The sequence below is a fragment of the Nipponia nippon genome, unplaced genomic scaffold (genome assembly GCF_047370975.1).
Source record: "Nipponia nippon isolate SJK-2023a ecotype South Korea unplaced genomic scaffold, ASM4737097v1 scaffold_2, whole genome shotgun sequence".
NCBI classification, from domain to species: Eukaryota; Metazoa; Chordata; class Aves; order Pelecaniformes; family Threskiornithidae; genus Nipponia; species Nipponia nippon.
Window position 1 is genome coordinate 58,275,985 of NW_028262336.1, and position 20,699 is coordinate 58,296,683.

The 20,699-nt window shown below is 38.1% G+C and overlaps 1 protein-coding gene across 1 annotated transcript in view; it reads left to right on the top strand.

Annotated features, from left to right (window-relative positions):
* The window catches only part of OCA2 (OCA2 melanosomal transmembrane protein), a 182,469-nt gene that overhangs the window by 124,171 nt on the left and 37,599 nt on the right, over positions 1 to 20,699 (top strand). Inside the window, exons 21-22 of the mRNA XM_009472559.2 lie at positions 1,893 to 1,986; positions 16,245 to 16,338. Of these exons, the coding sequence (XP_009470834.1) occupies positions 1,893 to 1,986; positions 16,245 to 16,338 (188 nt within the window). The remainder of the gene's footprint in view (positions 1 to 1,892; positions 1,987 to 16,244; positions 16,339 to 20,699) is intronic.

Here is a 20,699-nt window from a genome sequence, read left to right on the forward strand (position 1 = left end):
GATCATCGAGTCCACCACTAAACCATGTCCCTAAGCACCACATCTACACGCCTTTTAAGTACCTCCAGGGATGGGGACTCAACCACTTCCCTGAGCAGCCTGTTCCAATGCTTGATAACCCTTCAGTGAAGAAATTTTTCCTAATACCCAATCTATACGTCCCCGGTGCAACTTGAGGCCATTTCCTCTCATCCTATCACTTGTTACTTGGGAAAAGAGACCAACTCCTGCCTTGCTACAACCTCCTTTCAGGTAGTTATAGCGAGCAATAAGGTCTCCCCTGAGTCTCCTTTTCTCCAATTTGAATTGCATATCGTGTTCTGGCAGTGATGGTTTGAGAGAAACAAAGTTTGTGGGAAGAAATGAAATCTTTCATGCCTATTTCAAGGAAAAAAAAAAAAAGACAAGATATTGGGCATGCTGACTCTTCTTTAGGCCTTAAAATAGAAATAGACATCTTCAGGCAATGTACAATTCAAGAATAATTGCTTAGACATTAACTTATCTAGGTTAATCAGTTAGAGGATTTAAGAGGGATGATTAGCACCACTGACAGGAGGGAGGGGGAAAGGGTTGTAATTCTTCATAAAGCCTATATATGGCTCCATACCAAAAGAACACACGGAGTCAGTAAAGGTGAGCATCACTCAGCCATCAAAATGAAAATATTTTTCAGGAAGCAGCTGCTCCATCTCTGAGATTATACCCCTTGAGGGGGACCTGTGAAATACATTCAAATGACAAATGGAGATTAAAGGTCATAACTCTATTCACTGCTGAAAATCCTGGACTCTGAGAAAACATTAATTTTAAGGCATCTCACAGTTATTTCCACAAATTCCTTCCTGCTTGATCTCTTGCTGTTCCATGTTTGCTTATTCTTTCTCTCTCCCTTTTGGTCCCATAAACATCTGTGCACATTAAAAACAGGTTAATAACATTATCACCTCTCCCCTTGCTAATGACCTTCTCTCCACCAATACTGATTACACCTTTCTTTCAAACCAAGTTGGTTACACAATTAAGTTGAACTCAGACCAGTTTTTCCCAACTAAGGTGAAAGTTGTTTAGCTTTGAAGGGTATTACTGACTGAGATCTAGTGCTACTAGAAAGCCTGCCTACTGTATTTTTGGGCTCTATATCAGTTGCCTAATGACGTCTATTGTGTCTCCCTGCAAGCTTCATTTGACTTTTCAGGGGTTTTGTTTTATTTTATTTGCTAAAATGATTAAATTATATTCATAAAACTTTCAAATATTCCCCAGTGAACTAAATCTACATTATCTGGTAAATATCATGTTAGAATAATAAGTAAAATAACTCAGCTCTGCTTATGAATTCAGAAGCCTGCCACATTGATCTTTCTCAATTTTTCCCTAACAGATCAGACAATTTTGATTATAACAAGGATTCAGGAATTTTTTTAGTTACTGACACCTGATCTACAGCCACCTTCATTGTGAAGGTCCGGACATCTTTTACAGCTGTTTCCAGCAAGAAGAGGGGATATAGCTTTGTCCTTTAGGTTTCAAGAAATGGAGGGGGGATTGATTTATAGTCACTGTCAATTTCTTGCTGAACTAGTCATATCTAATGGGAGGCACTCATAGCCTTAAGAGATCCTCAGTTTTGTCAGCAGTACCTGTCTCAGGTTTGCCCTAATGTTGCTGATATCTTCTCTTTGGCTTGTGGGACTAGCACAGCCAGTGGGGAAAAGTGAGCACAGAACAAGAATATATGCAAAGATACTAATTAAAAAAAAAAATAACCCAAGTTATTCTTTGGAATTGCTGGTGTTTTAAGTTGTTTGCTTGAATGAATTTTATTTATATAGTGCTGATGGTTGGCTAATATGTCCTGAATCCCTCTCTCTTTTTTTCTTAAACCACAGATTCCTGTGCTTCTCAACCTCAGTAAAGATCCTGATGTTAACTTGCCTATGAAACCATTAATCTTCTCGTTGGCCATGGGTGCGTGCCTTGGAGGTAAGAGTTTATATCAGAAAGCTGACATAAGGTAATAGATATGCAATTATGGCATCTATAAACTGGCACAATAGGTTCAATAATTTTATTATGCAAAGCGTAGGGAGGGCCTCATCCAGCTCCTTTTGACTTCAAATGACTCCTGGATAAGGATCCCAGTCACTGTCTGCTGCTACAACAGGCTTTTTGCAGTCCGTGTTTGAAGACCATATTTGCATAAAGTACAGATGCACAAAGAAGCAGTCCAGATGGTACTTATGGGGTTCTGATCTTTTCTGAGAGAAAATACAAAGATACATTTAGCTTTCAGAACAGAGACCCATCATTGCTCATTGAAAAGATGCAGAAAATGTGTAACAGCTGAGATCTGAAGGCTTGATTCAAAGTCTACTGAAGTCACTGGGAGGTTTTCTGGCTGGTTCACAGAAAAGGCGTGAGTATTCATTTGCTGACCTATTTAGCACTCCTTACTTTAAGGAAAGACTTTTTGAAGTCTTTGGGAAACGTACCTCTAATAATGAAAGCGAATAGCCATTCTTTTAGTGCCCATCTTGGTGTTAACTGGGATTTCTTGTATTGTCAGTGCCTTAGCACAAAACAAGCAGATGGTTTCATTACTTTTTTTCTTTTTTTTTCATTGAAAATGTACTGTGTATGTATTGTAGGCCCAGGATTTCCTCTCTATTTATTATAAAGATAAAGGAGAATAGCCATCTGGTAGTTTTTAAATTAATGTTTATACTTGATTACTTTTTTTTTTTTTTACATCTGCAAATGGCTTATGAAGATGTTACAACACGTTTCCAAATAGCAAGTGTACTAAGTGCAATTAAAATTTGTACATTTTTAATGAGAAATAAAGTTAGTCTTATTTTTTTACTATTGAGAAATTTAATGCTAATTACATTGTATTGGGCTGTGTTTTGATGCCTATATATTTATGTAGTTAAGTTAAATAAAGTTAAAATGGATAAAATGGCATTCTGCAATGAATCCATCCCTTCTCCCTCTCCATGCTCCTCCAAATAGTTTCCTTGACTTTACAGAGATTAAAACTAAAACCAATTTTGTGTGTAATACAAGTTCTGGTTTGTTTATTTAACTAAGTGATTGCTAGTACAAGTGACCTTAATGCCTAACAAAGATTATAATGATGTAATTTACAGATTGAATTTTAAAAGCATATTGCAAAGGCAGGACAATTTATACCAAACAATGGTTCTTCATTTGAGGAATATCTTTTTGTACTCATCATTACTCATCATTATATTGTGACTTTAATCTATTCCTCTTTAAAACCAGTGATTTAAATAATCAGCATATCTTTATACAGATGTTTGCCATAAAAATATCATCTTTCTTCACAATTTGCTAATCACTGAACATACTCTGATTTCATTAAACTTTCAGATTAAAGAAAAAAAAAAAGTAAAAGGAATATAAAGTTGGCCGGATTACACTGACATATTCTGAGTGGGAGGCACTTCACCAGCCTTGGAGCCTTTACAGATCTCAGATGATTTTCCTAAATTATCAGTTATCATCTTAACCCAAATTCCTTTAATTTGATTTATTGAAGGGTTGCTGGGATTTTAGCAGAGGCTTCTGTGTGTATGCAGTATGAGACAAAAGAGAAAATATAAACAGTACCATGGGAATTATTTGAATTAAAATCACTACAGATCCATAGGATGTGCCCAGGTGTTCAGATAGTCTCCATACAAATGTTTGGATAAAAAGTTAGATCATTATCATTATTAGCAAACACTTAAACTCTCTGGACTGTGCTCTATTAGGATAAAGCTGAGCATATGCTAAATTGTACTGGCAAAGGTTTCATAGGAGTGCTAGCTTGAAAATTAATATGCTTCTGACTTTACCATGTCAAAACTAAAGCTTATTTTTAGGGAATGAAAAGTGTGGAAAAGCTTTTGTTTTAAAAGGTCTCATAGCTCCCCCAAAAGTGAGGGAAAAAGGGTTTTTCTTTTTTAAAAAAGAAAGTGTTGATGGCCTTTAAAAATTATTTCCTAAAGAAAAGTCTTATCATCACTGAAGTGGTGTGAAGGAATTCTCAAGGTAGGCTAATCCCATTGTGGAAGAGGTAGATGACAATTATATCATTACTGCCTGGTGCTTAAGGCAAAAGATTGGATCTTATCACTGCTCATGCAACCCAAGGAACTTGGCAAACGACATTTCGTAGAAGAGTCTGATAAAATAATACATTATAACTACCTATTTTAAGTTTAGTTGTTTACTACATAATGCAGAGCTTCAATTCTGGTAATTTGATAGCATTTCTGGGGTTCAGGGTAAACACTGCTGTATGCTTATGTGTCTGTGAAGGGAGTGTCAGCATTTGTGTCTGTCTTGGAAAATGCTGTACAACATTTTGTCCTGAAAAATTTCCAGTGGGTGCAATTACTTTTTTCTACTGTCACAAAGTGCACAGGCAGCTATGGGGCTGGAAGATGATAGGATGAGAAAAGACAGTAATTTTCGTTCATTGCTTTAGCTGTTGTCCTGGAAATGAAAGAAAGATTGAGTCAGTCTCAAGCAAGATGAAGAGACCTTTGCCAGTGTAACTGCCACATTTTTGTCATCTTCAGCAGTGCCTCCCAAAAGACAAAGCTGTTGCTATTAAACTTCTGTCTTTCATGGCTGTCGTGGTTTAACCTGGCAGGCAGCTAAACACCACACAGCCATTCACTCATTCCCCCCTGTAGTGGGATGGGGGAGAGAATTGGAAAAAAGGTAAAAGTCATGGGTTGAGATAAAGACAATTTAATAGGACAGAAAAGGAAGGGAAAATAATAATAGTGATAAAAGACTATACAAAACAAGTGATGCACAATGCAATTGCTCACCACCTGCTGACTGATGCTCAGCCAGTTCCCGAGCAGCGGCTTCACCCCCCTGGCCAACTCCCCTCACTTTTTTGTTCGGCATGGTGTCATATGGTATGGAATATCCCTTTGGCAGTTTGGGCCAGCTGTCCTGGTTTTGTCCCCTCCCAGCTTCTTGTGCCCCTCCAGCCTCCTTGCTGGCAGGGCAGTATGAGAAGTTGAAAAATCCTTGACTTAGCACTGCTCAGCAACAACGAAAACATCAGTGTTTCAATAATCAACATTATTCTCATCCTAAATCCAAAACACAGCACTATACCAGCTACCAGGAAGAAAATTAACTCTATCCCAGCTGAAACCAGGACAATGGCATTGGGCTCAGACATAAAGAGTAACTGAATTTTGTGTAGATGTTCTTTGCTCTGTAAAATGTGTCTCTGAAAGTGAGAAGGGATGAAAAATCCTGTCTCTTAATCAAGAAAACCAAGGACAGTGATGACCGCGGGCAGTTTCTGCTGAGATGGTCACAATTTTGAAATCTTTGGGTGTTCCTTGGAGTTTGCTGGTTCTATTCTGGCAGAAGTTTTCTTGCTCAGATCGGGTCAATCTTATACAGTTAAGAAATAAACATGGTAATTTTTCAGGGTATCTGGTTCTGGAAACTTAGGTTTATATTTGCCCCAGATATCTTTTAGAACTCAAATTAAGTTGTAAGTTAGGAGTCTGGCTGCCCCAGGCTCTGTGTTTGGTGATGGGGAGACTGGCATGTGCAGGAGGCAGATGTTTATTCATCCACCAAAAATGCCAGATGCTCTCTGCAGAGCACATTGGAGCCCCTAATGAGCTGAACTTTAGTAGCTGAGAGGGGTCCTCAAAGACAGGTCAAATGAATTTGGACCTTGGGGCCTTTTGGTTTGTCAATTCTGAATTCTGGATGACCCTATTAGTTCTTGTATGTCTGGGCATTAATGGTAGTAATAATTAAGTAGTAGCTGGAAAAATTGTATTGCTCATGGGGTTTTTTATGTACTATCCACTAGTATTTCAATTATGTTTTGACCATGAAGGAAAAGAAAACAGGAAATTTAAAAGGAGCTAAAAGAAACAAACAAGCAAGCAACTTCTCTTGTTTTCTGTGGCGTTCTGATGAAGCCTCATCTGTATTTCTTTTGCAGCAGAGGACATTGAATAAAGCATTATTCATTAATGCTTCCTATTCTAGTACTTGATGAAATTATGGTACCTCTTGAGATTGACTTGTATGTAGACCTTCCAATAGTGTCTAGGGAATGCTGCCCTGAAATTCTGGAGGACAAATGAAGATTGCTATCTCCAACAATTTCAGAACAAGAGGAGTTTTAATTGCACTGCTTCTACTGGCTCGTAAGTTTTAAAATAACACGAAACATGGATTCAACTCAATTTGAGTAAGTGCACAGTCAGAAATCCACCTGTTAAGACTGTTCAATTGTGTAGAACTAGATTTTTTACTGAGCTGAAGAGGTTATAGCTAAGATATTATTTGAAGGGATTTTGTACATTTGACATTTAAAGAGCTGGCATTTATTTGTCTTTTCATCTCTTTCTTTTTTTATGATTTATAAAAAGAATGTTTTTGAAAAAAAGACAAAAAAAAAGGACTTGAGTTAAAAAGTGACTGAATTCATATTTGGAAGTCCATACCTTTTGAGTTCTCAGCTGCTAACATAGAAAAGTGCAAAAAGTATTTCTTGGCTGCAGTGACTATTGCTGTGGTCCAAAGGGGACATTTTCTGCAGTTTATAGTTTTGCACTATTTTTCTTTGCTGTGCATTTTCCTGGACAACAACACCTGAAAGTCATCATTGTCACAGTTCTGCAGAAAGAGGCAATCTCTAGGATGCATATAACTGTATTATTCCAGCCACGCAGTTTGTAGGCTGTAGGCTCTACTTCAAGAAAGGAGGTAGGAGGAGGGGGCTGCTGGCACTTTCTTCTAACCTTACAGGGTCAAAACCCAGGTGTAAATAAAATCCATTATCCACAGGACATTGTGCTAATTACAGCTATTAAAGGAGTGCAACCCACAGTGTAGCTAAACAGTGAGATTTCTCTCAGTGGTCCAGTGCTATAGCTATTCTGCCTCTTGGCACCCCTCCTTCAGTCCATGATGCCGATGGGGCCTTGCACAGTGGAGTATCGCTGATTTATTATTCCTGCTGACTCTGCTCAATAAAATCCTAAACTAGTTTTAAAGCTTCAGACACACTGAAGGTATAAACCTAGAAAGATTGTTTATATTCCTAAACCGACCCTCCTTCTTTGCAATATGAGGGAAAAGACATAGCCTTCAATAAAGCGTAAAATGGATTAAAATATATAATAATTAATATTATGAAAAAAGTATAGCTGTAGATCCCTTGAAGTTCTTTTATAGTTACAATAGATAAAATTTATATAATACTTTTCAATTTGAAAGATTCGAAAGGTCTATCAAGAACCAAATATATGGCATAAAAATATAGCAGTTATTAAAGAGGAGCACTATTCAGCTTTGTTAATGAACTTAATTGTTGTATACAATGTGTAATTGAAACTGTAGGAGTTTTTTTTTGGTGGAGAGAATATACCTACCTGACCTTGATTTTAACCAGGACACTGATGTTGAAAGTTCCTATTGTTTCTAAAGAAGTCTTTTAATGATGAGAAATCCTGGGGCTCAGTTTTATGTCTTGTGGGTGAGACAGCCCTGATTTAGATAAGTATTTTGTCTATAGATATAAAACTGAATCCAAATCAGAGAGTGGTGTTATAGGGAATGAGAGTGACTTGAGATCTTTCAAAAGGAAAAGGATGTTGCTGCTCTTGACTTTGAAAGGCAGGCAAAACAAATAAGGAAATTTAGGAAAAGTCTCACAGTTTTTATTTAAAGACCCCAGTGCAGTCTTTAGCAGTATCATGCCTCTAAATTATACAGATCTAGAAGCAAAATACAGCAGGTATTTTGCATGTCTTACACTAATATCTAACTTTCTGAGTATACTTTGCATTGTTTCTAGGATGTTTGCAATAATGGAAATAAGTAACATGGACATAAACTGTGATTGCCATCCATTAAATGGCAGTGCTACTTGTGTGTTCTTAATGAAGAACTCATTCAGGTGTTAACTGAAAGTTTTGGGTTTTGTTGTAGCATAAAGAACAGCATCATCAGATATAAGCACAAGGAATCTTTTCTTCTCTCTATTGACATTTGAGTGCCCGAACTGTCCTCTTGCTGTTTTCTGGAACAGTCAGAATCAGTAACCATCTATTAAAACCCAGCTGCTCTTTTCCTTAGCTTATTCATAACATTCAAACTCTGGACCATCTTCACGCTTTTTCAGTATCAAGTTCTTAAAGTCTAGCAGTGCTGCAAAGTGTGAAAGCCAGGCTCATTACCAGGGCCCCTGCAGAGAAAGGAGATTCTCTAATCTTTAAGATTACCAAAGATAATCCTCTGTGGCATGGAAGATATACAGAAGAAAGATGTGAATGTAAAATGTAAAAACGGCTAAAACTGAGTGGGTACATTTGACAGACATACCTTTGTCTGTATTAAGGCAATATCAGACGCCTTCTTGGCTTTAAGACACTGAGTTAATATGGAAACAAACCCCAAACTGAACCTAGTCAATTTTTCTCAGCAAGGCCATTTTTCTAAGCTTGAAGAGAGTTACCCTGGCAGACATGCATATATAGATGTATGTATGTTATTAAGGGTGAAATATGAAGTACATGGGGTAAAGGATGCCGTTTCAGCTGTACTGATGAGGATTTATAGTTTGGATGGTAAATCTTAGATTTTAAAATGGAAAAGAAGAGAGCTATGTGTAATATGTAGAATTCTATTCTATTTTACATTGATTTAGAAAAAGAATTTATACCAAACATCAAGCTCACTTGATTATAATGCTTGCATTACTGGTGAATTTGAAATGCTTGTATTAATGGTTTTCAATCTGTGTAAAATAATTGCATGCTATAAAGTTCTGCAAATTAGAGATAGGATAATGATCAGAGATGACATCGGAGACTCCTACAAAGCACATGTGGAGTTTTGTTTAATTTTATTTACTTGCTTTGTGCATTTGTTTATCATAAATTACAGAAACTTCTTTCTAGAAACCTTGGCCACTTCTATTTTCAGAATAATATAAAACATTGAAACTCATTATGTTGTATTGGTGAGTTGCTGCAATACAAGATACAGACTGCATAGCTGTCAGCAGAAGAGGTACATTCAGTTAGAAGGTGGCATTTGGACTATCAGACAGAACAAGATAAGGAAGCTATAGCAAGCTTTAAAATACTTAAGTGCAGAAGGTAATACTGACTTAGCTGCTTTCCTTCCTCTGCAGACACTTTCCAGATAATACCCCCTTTTCTGCACCTTGAGTGGTGCAGCAGAGAGGAGGGAAAAAATCCCTCAATCTGCAATATTCATATTGATTCATATTGATGAATCAGACACTGTATGATGCTGAATAAAGTTATGACCATGCCCTAGATATTATTTATACATATATTAATAAATATATATAGCACAGTTGCAGTTGGCACACCTAAACCAGAGGGTCACTAGCAGGAGTTATGAAACTGTTTTAAACAAGGCACTTAAACCATAGCAAAACGTAACAGGTAGGCTCCAATTGAAAGTCAATTTGAATTAAGTTGGAATCTGAATTTAAAGCAGCTGGATATTCTAAAATAACTTAATGGAGGGACACTTTTTTTTTTTAGTATTATTGAATTATTGGATATTATCTTGTTCTGCTCAGCTTCAAAGTAAATTATGAGAAAGTTGAATAATGTACTTTTATCCCATACATGGAACTATTTTTCAATATTTGGTGTCTAATAGTGCCATGTGTGGACAAGTTGTGAAATTGAGCTGACATAGTTTTAGCCTCTGAATCTAAAAATCACAGAGGAAAAAAATGTGTAAGCTGGGGCTTGTGTGCAGCATTAAAGGCTTTATATGGAACCTACCTGAATATGTGTTTCAGTGCATGAGGGAACGGCATGTCAGAGTGCACTGCTGACACTATCCCTCGTTATACTAGTTTATTTTACCCTTGTACTGGGTAAGTTGACTTCGAGGAGAGACATGACCTTAGTGATCACCTCAGGTTTTATGTCTCCTTTACAGATGTCTGGATTTGAAAGAAGCTTATGGATTTCTTTATGTCATTAAAGTAACAAGTGCAGGGTGTTCAGCAACCTGCCTCATTTATTTCACACTTCTGGTAGAAAAGTAACAAATTTAAATTTCACCTTTTCCTCTCAGAGCAAAAAGAAGGCAATGAGCATTGTATAGTGCAATATTTACAGTAACTGTCCTGCTGGTGGAATAGTAGTGGTGACAAAAAATGGTAAAGTTCACCTGATTAAAAGTGTTGGATTGAATGCGGTTCAATGAGTGTTTTAGATAAGTTAACTCAAAACTTTAATTTAAATTCTTTTTTTTAATTTTTCCTATAAACTCCATGTGTATGTAGTTGTGCAGAAACATCCCATTTAAAATGTTTCCAAATGGGTAAAATTAAAAAATGTTGATATTGTACAACTGCAATCTATAACATATAACATTGTTGAATGAGTTCATGCATGCCTCCTCCCCCTTACTGCCTATGACCTGGGGTTCCTTGTTAGTTTAGGGACTGTTAATGGTTTAATTGGCCTTGATTCTGTAGCTGTTTATTGACTGCAAAGTTTGATTATCCAGGGCTTGTTAATCTTTACACATAAAAATTATTAAAAGATATTCAGGACTTGTAGACATTTAACAGGTGAATATAAACGGCTTTGTTTAATGAGGCAAATCTGGATTAGTTTTGTGTGAAACAGAAAATTTCTGAAAGCTACGAAGGCTGTCTCCTGTAAGGCTACTCAAAACCATAACTATTCAGCGTTCACTTTTGCAGCCAGATTTATTACATTTGCTCAGTTTGTGCTTTAAGTAGAGAAATGGAATATGCTATGGGAAGGAAGCCGCACGTGTCAGTCTACCTACATTTAACAATGTGAAGTGTATGAGAGACTGCACAGTTTTCTTTTGAAAATAGATGGGAAGCAAGGAGCTGTCTTCCTTCAATAAGTTTTGCTTTGACAATATAATGGAATGGTTTGATTACAGGAAAAAGCAGGGCTGAGAATCCTCACCCTAAAATTATTCCTGATTCTGTAGCAAACTCCTGGTTTCAGAGTGAGAGCCCTCGTCTGGGACAAAGCAGTGCAAACAGCTGTGCCTGTGTCAAACTGGCCTTGCACAGATGTTTGCCCAAGGTCAGGGAAAAGCTGTTTTTAGGGCTTGTGTTGACATGAAAACAAGGTAGACTTCCTGCTTCTGCATTAGCTAGCCAGAGATACAGGTAAGAGAAAATGCAGAAAGTCTAGAGGTTAAGCATAGGTGTAGCTTGTTATCCACTGTCAGAGCATGTGGAGGGGAAGTGGTCTGTAATGCTCACAACAAAAGCAAGACTTTCTGTAAGCAATCCACTTTTAAGCTTGCTGTTGCACAAGGTACTACCTCCATTATATATGAGAAAGTTACTGTTTATGAAGGCTACTCAAGCTAGGGCAAATAGCTTTATTAGTGATAATCCCTTCCCTTTGATTTCTCAGTGCTTTGAGTAATAAACACTAATCCTGCCAGGCACTTTGAGGCGATTCTTCAGCAAACATATTAATGCAGCAAACCCAAGCGTTAGACTTGCTCTTGAGGGGGCAATACCAAAGAGACACCTTAGAACGAATGGTATTTAGATATAATAGATGTGCTGCTGACAAGTAAAAATTAGCAGCTGAGAATGAGGCTTAAAGTGAGAGGAAACATGTTATTGATACAAACTCTCTCCCTTTTCTTGTTATGAGTCTTCCCCAATTTCCCAGCCCCTTCCTTTAGTAAACTTAATCCGTTCTCCCAGCATTGATTTTCAGTGCATTGCAGATTATAGTCACCTGGGCAAACTCTGTTTACTGAGTGAGAGGCTGTTTGAGCCCAAGGGAGGTGCATTATGTGTGGTGTGCAGGTTCTGGGTTTGAATTTGGCAGTTTCTGAAGAAGCAATGTAGCAGAGGGTGATAACTGAACTCTGGGTTGAGAAGAAGTAGCTACAAATGGAAGCAGAAGGCTGGAAGAAGCAGGGCTGGTGTCAAATACGGCAGGTATCAAATCAGGCTTAACAAACCTCAACATCTTCCTGCTTGTACCTCTAAGTTAGCTGGAGATGCAAAGGCACCTTTTAATATGTGGGTTTTGGATCTTTCTTGGTAGATTTATTCTTATTAACTAAAACTGTTGAATACTTTCTTATACTTTGAGTTGATTTCACATTCCCTAAAGATATTCAAAGTAATTTGCCTTGAGAAATATCAGAAAGATACTTCTATGTCACCTTTTCTGGACAGAAACAGCAGAAGACCTTCTACTCTGCTTCTGCAATGATTGTGCAAAGCCAGGGCAGGTCCATGGGAAAATGAGTATGGTCCATGGGAAAATGAGTATGATCCATGAGGATTCCTCTGTCATTTTCTTCTCTGTAGCCTAGGCAGCAGCAGCTCTTTAGGTGATGTCTGTATCTTTCTATGATCACACTTCAAAGTGAGAATTTTTTTTTTGCATTAAGAAAAAGATCTTTCTTGATTTCATGCTTATGAATTATTAAGCGTAGTTAGTATTGACAATAATGCCAATATTAAAAATAAAAGGCAGAATGGATATGTAGGATAAAATGTATGGCTTACCTCATACATATCACATACTATTGATATTAGAAATTAATTCATTGTAATGAATCCAGTTTCTTAATAACTGTCTGCCTTGTGATAAAGGATGAGTTACAGTATGAGTAATCAAAAAAAGATACAATAGGAGTCATCAAAACAGATTGGTTACTACAATGTTATTATTTGATACAGTTCACTTGTGTGTTATTATATTTTGAGCATACAAACAAGCAAGTAAGAGTCTTTGCTATGCTTTTTAAGCTTAATTATTTTTAAGGTTGAAGATGATGTGAAGATGAAGTCAAGATTGGATAAAATCCTAGAAAATGCTTATTCTTCATTTACGTCAATTGGAATGAATTTAATGTGTGTAGGTTTCCACGTATATTAACCTAGTATGAGGTTTACCATGATTCAGAGGTCACAGTGTTGCTGTTTCACTACTGAGTTAAATGCCTGCCTTGGAGACAGATGTTCTGGGAGGAGAAACAAAAGTTTGACTCTGTTGTTAATTTCAGTGTAGTTCTTTGAAGCCTGCTGAGCCGATACCTTATTAAACTGCACACATGCTCCAAACAAATGAAAAACAAATGCTGCTCCTTTCAGATAACATTTAAGGTGACAATTTCCCCTCAAGTGAAATCTACTTGGGGAAATCAATTCACTGCTGAAGCAGAAACTCTTTCCATAATACTTCATTATGTGAAGGCATTGCTATAGTCCACGTACAGTATAGGAGAGCTCGTGCTGTTTGGAGATCTCAACTGTATCTAGTGACTGCCATGGGACAAGTGCAGTTTCAGTCCTGTTTCTTTAATTTGAAGCCAGAGCTATATTCCTTGTCTACAGTAATATTATTCTGATAATGTGATGTCTGATTGTGCTACATGTAGAGCAGAAGCCTCTTATGAAATTTTTGGAGGCTGTAGACTACTGATTAGTTTTGGAATTGAAAATTCCTTAAGTGTTCCTGCTTGACTCCTCTAATAACAACAGCTGTACTCATTTGTTCTGTTCTTACATTAAGCCACATGCTTTGTGTGTTGGCTTTCTCATGCCAGAGCCTACCACAAATGCTGATGTTCCAAGTTCAATTTCATATCTTTAAACATGCATTAAAATAAGTAAAATATGTTTTGATGCAAAGACAGGGGAAGGGAAATGACCTGTGCAGTTCCTAATGACCAGTGCTACCTTAGACACCATTTTTTAAAGGTTTCTGGCCCTCTGATAAGGTTAGTAATCCTTTCTCTCCACACCTGAAACGTGTGGACGGGTGTATGATTCACCATGTATGACAAGAAGCCTAGGTCACAAATAGCCCTTGGTGTCTCACAAGAATGCTCCATGATGATTTTATGGTCCATAGGGATATACCTTTCTATTAATGTGTGGTTCCACTAACATCAGCAGAGCTTCTCATAGACAGAGATTACCTCTGCACCCAGCACCAGCTCCTTTGCAAGTTCAAAGCCTTAAAAACAGAATAAGTAGGAAGCAGCTCACCTAGCGTAGGTCCTGGGAGAGCAGAAAAAATAGGAATGAAAAAAAAAATAATGGGACAATTAAAGATATAAAATAAAATACCTATTTGGGATTGGAGGGAGTGGGAGGGAATGTTTTTCTCATCTTGCATTGTCTGCAAGGTTTCAGTTTCTTTCTTGTTCTATGGTGGGATCAGCTCACGAGCTGTTTGAGGCTGCTGATGAGAAAATAAAACCAGTCTCCCGTTCTTAATAGGTGTTGTTTAGGGCACTCACCTGAGATAATGGATATCCATGTTCAGATCTCTACTCCAGGATGAAAATCTCTGTTTACTGCTTATTTTGTGTTGATGATAATCGGCCATCCTGGAGTGAATAAGAATCATGCTTTCACTTTGAACTCCATTGGAAAATTTTAACTTGGCCACACAAGGGCTTTTTCTTGGAGAGCTTTGGCTTCCATGAAATCAACTTTTTAAAAAAGAAGTCGAGTGACTTTTGGAGGTTTAGTTGTTTCTCAAAGTTGTTGCTCTGTCCCTAGAATGACCAGTCAAAAACCTGTATGTCAGTATCCACTGACTCTGATATGACTTTGAATCCAAACTAGGATCAAAAATATTGCAATCAAGCTCTTTCTGCTTCCCTTTTTCTTATAATAAGAGGAAGGTCTTCCTTCCTCCAATGTTTCAACATCACATCTTTTCTCTCCTTTTCCTTAATTCTGAACTCTGTCACTTCATTTTATTTGCATTTAAGAGTGTTCTATTATTTTTTAAGAATATTTTCAGAAGTCTGCTCATTTTGTGTGCACTTTCAGGTGCAGAAGGCCATGTGGGTACCATGTGTGAATACTTAGGGGAATAATCCTTCTGCCCTTATTCTGACCTATTCTTTGGTGAACCAATCTCTGTGTGACCTGAAACATCTACTAAGTCAAAGTAATTAACGGGAGCATTAATTGCGTTCTGATCTGTTTCTCTCACAGTCAGACCAGAAGACTGGTCTCCACTGAGCACTAATATTTAACAGGTCCAAAATGAGAAGAGTAACTATGTGCCAAAGGGAGCAAAGGAAGACTTGTGCTTAGAATAATGGATTGTTAATATAATGATGTATGGCAAAAGAGATGACTCGCCATAGTATAAAAAAAATTTCTCCTAGATTGTTACCTCTTTTGTTCAAAATTTCAGTTAAGGAACAGAATGTGGGAGTCACTGTCACTTCCCAAGTCATGCTTAAGATCAGAAATATTTGCTGCAGACATCTGCTTTTTTAAGTCAAGTATACAACACTTCTTAAGTCTGAGGTGTGACTCATGGGAAAGCTACAGAAAATGGGTTGGTATTTCTGAGCTCTGAATACCTGACTTCTTTACATTGCCACATTGTTGAAAGTTTAGAGAAAACACAGGAATAAATTAGTTACTGGAAAAGGCTTATGAGAAAAGTATGCAGTTCTTCCAAGAAGATAGATGCATGTTATAAACATGGCATATCATTTTCCTTTGATGTGTTCCTCTCTTAAGGGGACCTGTATGTTATTTGGTGAAGTTCATTGAATAAAGTTATGTTCTTTTATGCATTAAAGAACCATTGTGGTTTGGTAAGCAAACTTTGTATCTGTGGTGATCCTTTTGCCTTAGCAGAGAGATGTGAAACAGATCCATTCCCCTCCATTGTCCCACTTACTGTGTTTTAAATTTATGTTAAAAAAAATCTTAGCAAGTAGTTACCCTCTCTATAAAAAAGACACTAATTTGTCTATGTCAACTTTGTGTAAGGAAAAAAGGGATCCATTTTTCTTAGCACCCTGAAACTATCTCATCCTTTTTTTCAGATCATCTGATGGCACTTTCTTGTATGTAAAACAAAAAAATCAGCAAGTTTATCTGAATGCAAGTCTCTAGTGTCATTTTGACAACTGCTAGATTGGTGTTATGTTCCTTCCCTATTTTTCTGGCTTATGTAGAATCAGAGAATGATACCAGGCTTATCTTTCAAAGCGTGAAGCTATTTATAGGAAGTGCAGATACTGTCTCTATGTTTCTTTTCAGGCCTATGCAACAGAAATTGATTTTTCTTTTCTAACTAGTACATCTTAGGATTTTAGCACAGAATAAACAGAGGAAGGATAAGAAACAGATCGCAGCTATAAACTGGTATTTGTTTTCTGAACTGCAGGTAATGGAACATTGATTGGAGCATCCGCGAATGTTGTTTGTGCAGGAATTGCTGAACAGCATGGTTATGGCTTCTCTTTCATGGAGTTTTTCAGGTACAATTTTAAACTTTTTACCTTAAATCTGTCATTTTTTTTTTTTCTCTAGGCAAATAATGGATCTTCCAAGGAGAAAATCTGGAGAAAGCGTCTATAAAATAGACCTGTGTTCCTAATTTGTGTTTGGCAACTGAAATGTGGGTGGAGGGCAGATCACTTTATTTTTGCATACTGTGGATAGAATGCATAAAGGTGGTGGGAGCACAGTGGAATCCCAGGAGAAACAAAGCCTCAGAAATTTGTGCTTTGATCACCCTCAATCTTATCTTCAGCTCTGTAGTGATACTAAATTGTTGCTTTGCTCTTAAATACAGTTTAAACATAGTTTCTTATCTGCACATTTTCACCTGTGTTCCATCACCAGGAGAAAGTGGGCTGTCCTAGTTTAGACTGAGTAGAACTTTACTCCATGATCCCATGAGTAAACCTATTTATCTAAAAGCAATTACTTTTGACCAGCTGCTTAGCAGCTATGAGTGGAAGTGTGATGAGCAACTAGTAACAGCTCAAGTTGTTGTTTAATGGTTGTTTAATTAATAATTAAGAATTGTTGTTTAATAATGGAAGTTCCTCTGCAGGTCATTCATCAGCAGGTTTTTAAGGGACAAGATGTACCTAATGTACTTAATGCATACAACAGTTTATTTTTCCAAACACTTCCAGTTTTTGAGACTGTGGTTGAAAGGTGTGAATGGAAATTGGCAAATAGAGGACTAGACATGAAGTTAAAGTTTAAAATGTAGTTGATTTAACTAAAACATAATCCCTTGCTTATTTTTCTACATATTTAGGGCAAAGGATACTGTTAAGTTCACACCAATGATTTATTCTCTTTTTTCTTTACATTGTTTATTTTAGTTTCTCAGCTCTATCAGCTTCCCTTTATATTATTTACCTCAAAGCCTTCAAACCTGTGTAATTCATATGATTAATCATATGGGAGTGTCTGGAGCAGAGCCAATGATAACCCTAAAAAGAAAGATGATCTGAACTGTTCTTGCTAAAATTCTTGCTATGAGCATGTGCTGCTCATAACAGTTTATCTCTTCATCCATAGTATTCTGATGATATGTTTTAGAAAGACAGAATGCCTATCAAATCAAAGTTTTGGTTGTCAGGACCTTTGAGACTGCAGTACAGTCTTACGTAGTATACAGTGATAGCTAACAGATTTCTTGGAAGTCAAGCCTTTGTACAAAATGATGGTACAGCAATAGTGGGCTTGTGGATTGTTCTGTTCATGTTTTGCAGATGTTCAGCTTGTCCTTTAGGGATTTAACTTGTATTTAGCATTAACAATGTGTCTTGTATGCAGATTTTGTAATGTAATGTTCTTAAAGCTTCCGTGACACTGACTGAGTATCTAAGCAGAAACAAGGATGTAAAGCCTGACTAGTCTCTTCAGCAGTGTTCACTGGAATGTATTCTTTGGGAATATTGAAGACAATACACAGATGTTCTGAAATTACCTTCTATATGTATGCTTTCAGTGGAGATGATTACTGGGGAAGGCTTTAGTCATTGTGAGCAAAGATGTGAGAACTGAACCCAGAGTGGTCACAGGAAGATAGCAATGGATATTAATTAGCAGAAAGAACATAAAAACCCACTTTCCCTGGCTTCTTCTCAATCACCGAGCCGGCAGATCATGAGCTCCTTTATAATTTGTCTTAGGAAAATATTTATTTCAGTCGAATGTGCCTCAATTCAATATTTTCTGAGGCTTCTCCTGGCATTAAGAGGTGTTACATGTATCCCTTGAGGATTTTGATATTGCTTACTTTTATTTATGAAGGTTGTCTCAAAGCATGAAGCGATTTTTCTCCATTTCTTCCCTATCTGCCCAAAATCACTCATTAGGTTTCATATCCCTATTCAGGATTCTCTGTGGTGCTTCTACCGGTGTAGAGACAGATTGTTACTCTCTCATCTTGCAAACCCCTGTGAGTCATCAGGGAAAAAATCATGGATACCATGTATGGGGAGATGATGGCCCTCTGCTGCCTGACTTCTGCTAAGGTGTCTTCAGTGCAACCTGGGCTGGTATTGTTTTGTCCTTCTCACGTGTCTCTGTGCAGGAAACCCATGACATGTCTGTCCTGGGTGGCGTCTGGGGTCATAGGGCACAGTACACTACTTCCCATACCTTTCCTCCCTGCCTGCATGTTAAGCCAAAATTATGCAACTATGTTTAAGGGGGCCCTTTGCTAGAAACAGCTTTTTTACAAACCATGTTTTGGCATGGTAGTCTGAGGAGGAACTCTGGGCAGGATTGCTAAGTGTGTCTGGTGAGTACACCTTGACACAACAGGGGTGGAGAGGCTCTGGAGACTGTGGGTGCCTAGTGGTGAGAGGCATCATGATGACTCTGTGTAGGGAGAGAAAGGAAGAGGCAAGAACCAGGCTCTGTGTCCTGTAAGAAGGCTGATGGGCTTATGACCTTTCCCGTGTGTGATTTTGCGCAGTGGCACTTGGTGAGGTTCGAGGTTCCTCTTCTCTTTTTTTTTTGAGGGGAGCAGTGGCAGCCCAGCTGGTGTGTTGTACAATGCTGTTCTGATGCCCAGGCAGAGCCAGAGGTGGTCAGGTGTGATAACTTGCCTTGAATGCTGTGGTCTGCCCAGCTTGACGTGCTTCTATCTATCTGCAGTGCCTTCAGCAGAAGAAATCCTGTGCCAGGGGGGTGCGTGGCTGAATGATCATGAATGCTATAGTCTGTCAGAAATCTAGCATCCTGGAGAAGGTCCCCCTTCAGATCCACATCTAATTGCTTCCTTCCCTGGTTCAAGAGTCCTACCTCCCCAAGAACCTGGGGGAACTCATCTCCTTCCAGACTGCTGGACATAGCCAGACATAAGGGGAAGACAGCCAGCCCTGGTGTCCCATCTTCACCATCCAAGCAACTCAGGCCCATGTGCTGGAAGAGCTGTGCCTGTAAGGAGGTCCCAGTAGGATGGCAATTAGGTAGGAAAGATTATACTGAGAAACGAGGGATAAAGACATAGAACCTCCCTCCCTGTGTTGAAGCACCTTAAAGCAGCCTGGTGTCCAGAATACACTGCTGATTGAGAGGATACCAAGTCTCAACCATACATGCCTGGCTGCAAGTGTGCTGGTCAGTGTCACCAAGTACCTTACCCAGAATGCATTCAGGCCTTGTTCCCTTCTCCCACATTACTCGTGAACACATGTAGAAACCAGTTGTCTCTGAACAGTGCTTACAAGGGGAAGTGCAAGATTGCCTGTGAGAAAAAGTCCCTTGGTTGCTATGAATTCAACTTGCTGTTTCTGGCCTTCGTGAGCTTTTCTTGATACTTCATTATGTTCCACTGAAATAAGATTCCCATGTCCTTTAGAATATACAAATATTGTAATAAACTTACTTTATCACCATGAAAATATTTTTACCTTTGAATCTGTTATACATGGTTGCAGGGCAACAAAAAGGGCCTTCTACTGGTATATCAGCAGCAAAAGGAGGATTAGGAGACATGTGAGCCTGCCACTGTACGGGGAAATAACCTGCTGACAAAGGACGTTGAGAAGGCAGAGGTTCTCAGTGCTGTGATCAGCAGTACACAGTGCAGCTGGAGGCCAGTCACTAGTGGTGCTCCCCAGGGAGCTTGTGATCCCCAATGGTGCCTTCCAAGCTCAGCCATTCTGGGATTCAGCTTTTAATCAGCCTCAGAAATCTCAAGGCAAATAATGAATAACTGCCACTGGATGATTCATTGGGACTACCTCAAATTCAAAGAAAAGGAAGCAATGTTAAGACAAAAAGAAAATTGAAAGTCCTAGGAAGATCAAGCTCAGAAGTAGCAACTTGCTTAAAGATGCTCTTGCATTTTTTGGAGTCAGTCCAGCCAAATTACACTCCTTTTCCACCTTGGAAACTTCCTCATCAAACTGTATTTATGTGTTTTAATCTTTCCTCCTGAAAAAATCTTATATGTACCCTAATTCATTATCCTTCTAGTAATTCAGAAGGCAGAGCTGAACACAATATTCCAGGCACAGTCCTCTTATTTTTTCCCATTTTACAAAGATAATATTAAATACAAGATATGGAGCTATTTGCCTTTTTGTTGTTAATCTAGGCCATTTCAAATTCCTGTTTAATTCACTAGTCACTGTTAAACCCAAGTCTCTTTCAGCTTTCATGTTACTTACTTGAGTGTGAGTCTATCTGGTGTCGTGTTCCCCATCTCCCCTGAGTTCTTTTACTTTTCCTACATTGTGTTTCTAATTGACATATCATCAATGGGCAGTGATAAAAGGGAATTGGTGTGCTATGTGATCTAGTAAGTGAATTGGAGGATGGACACAAGGGCAAATATTTAAGTGGTAAAAATAGAAATAAT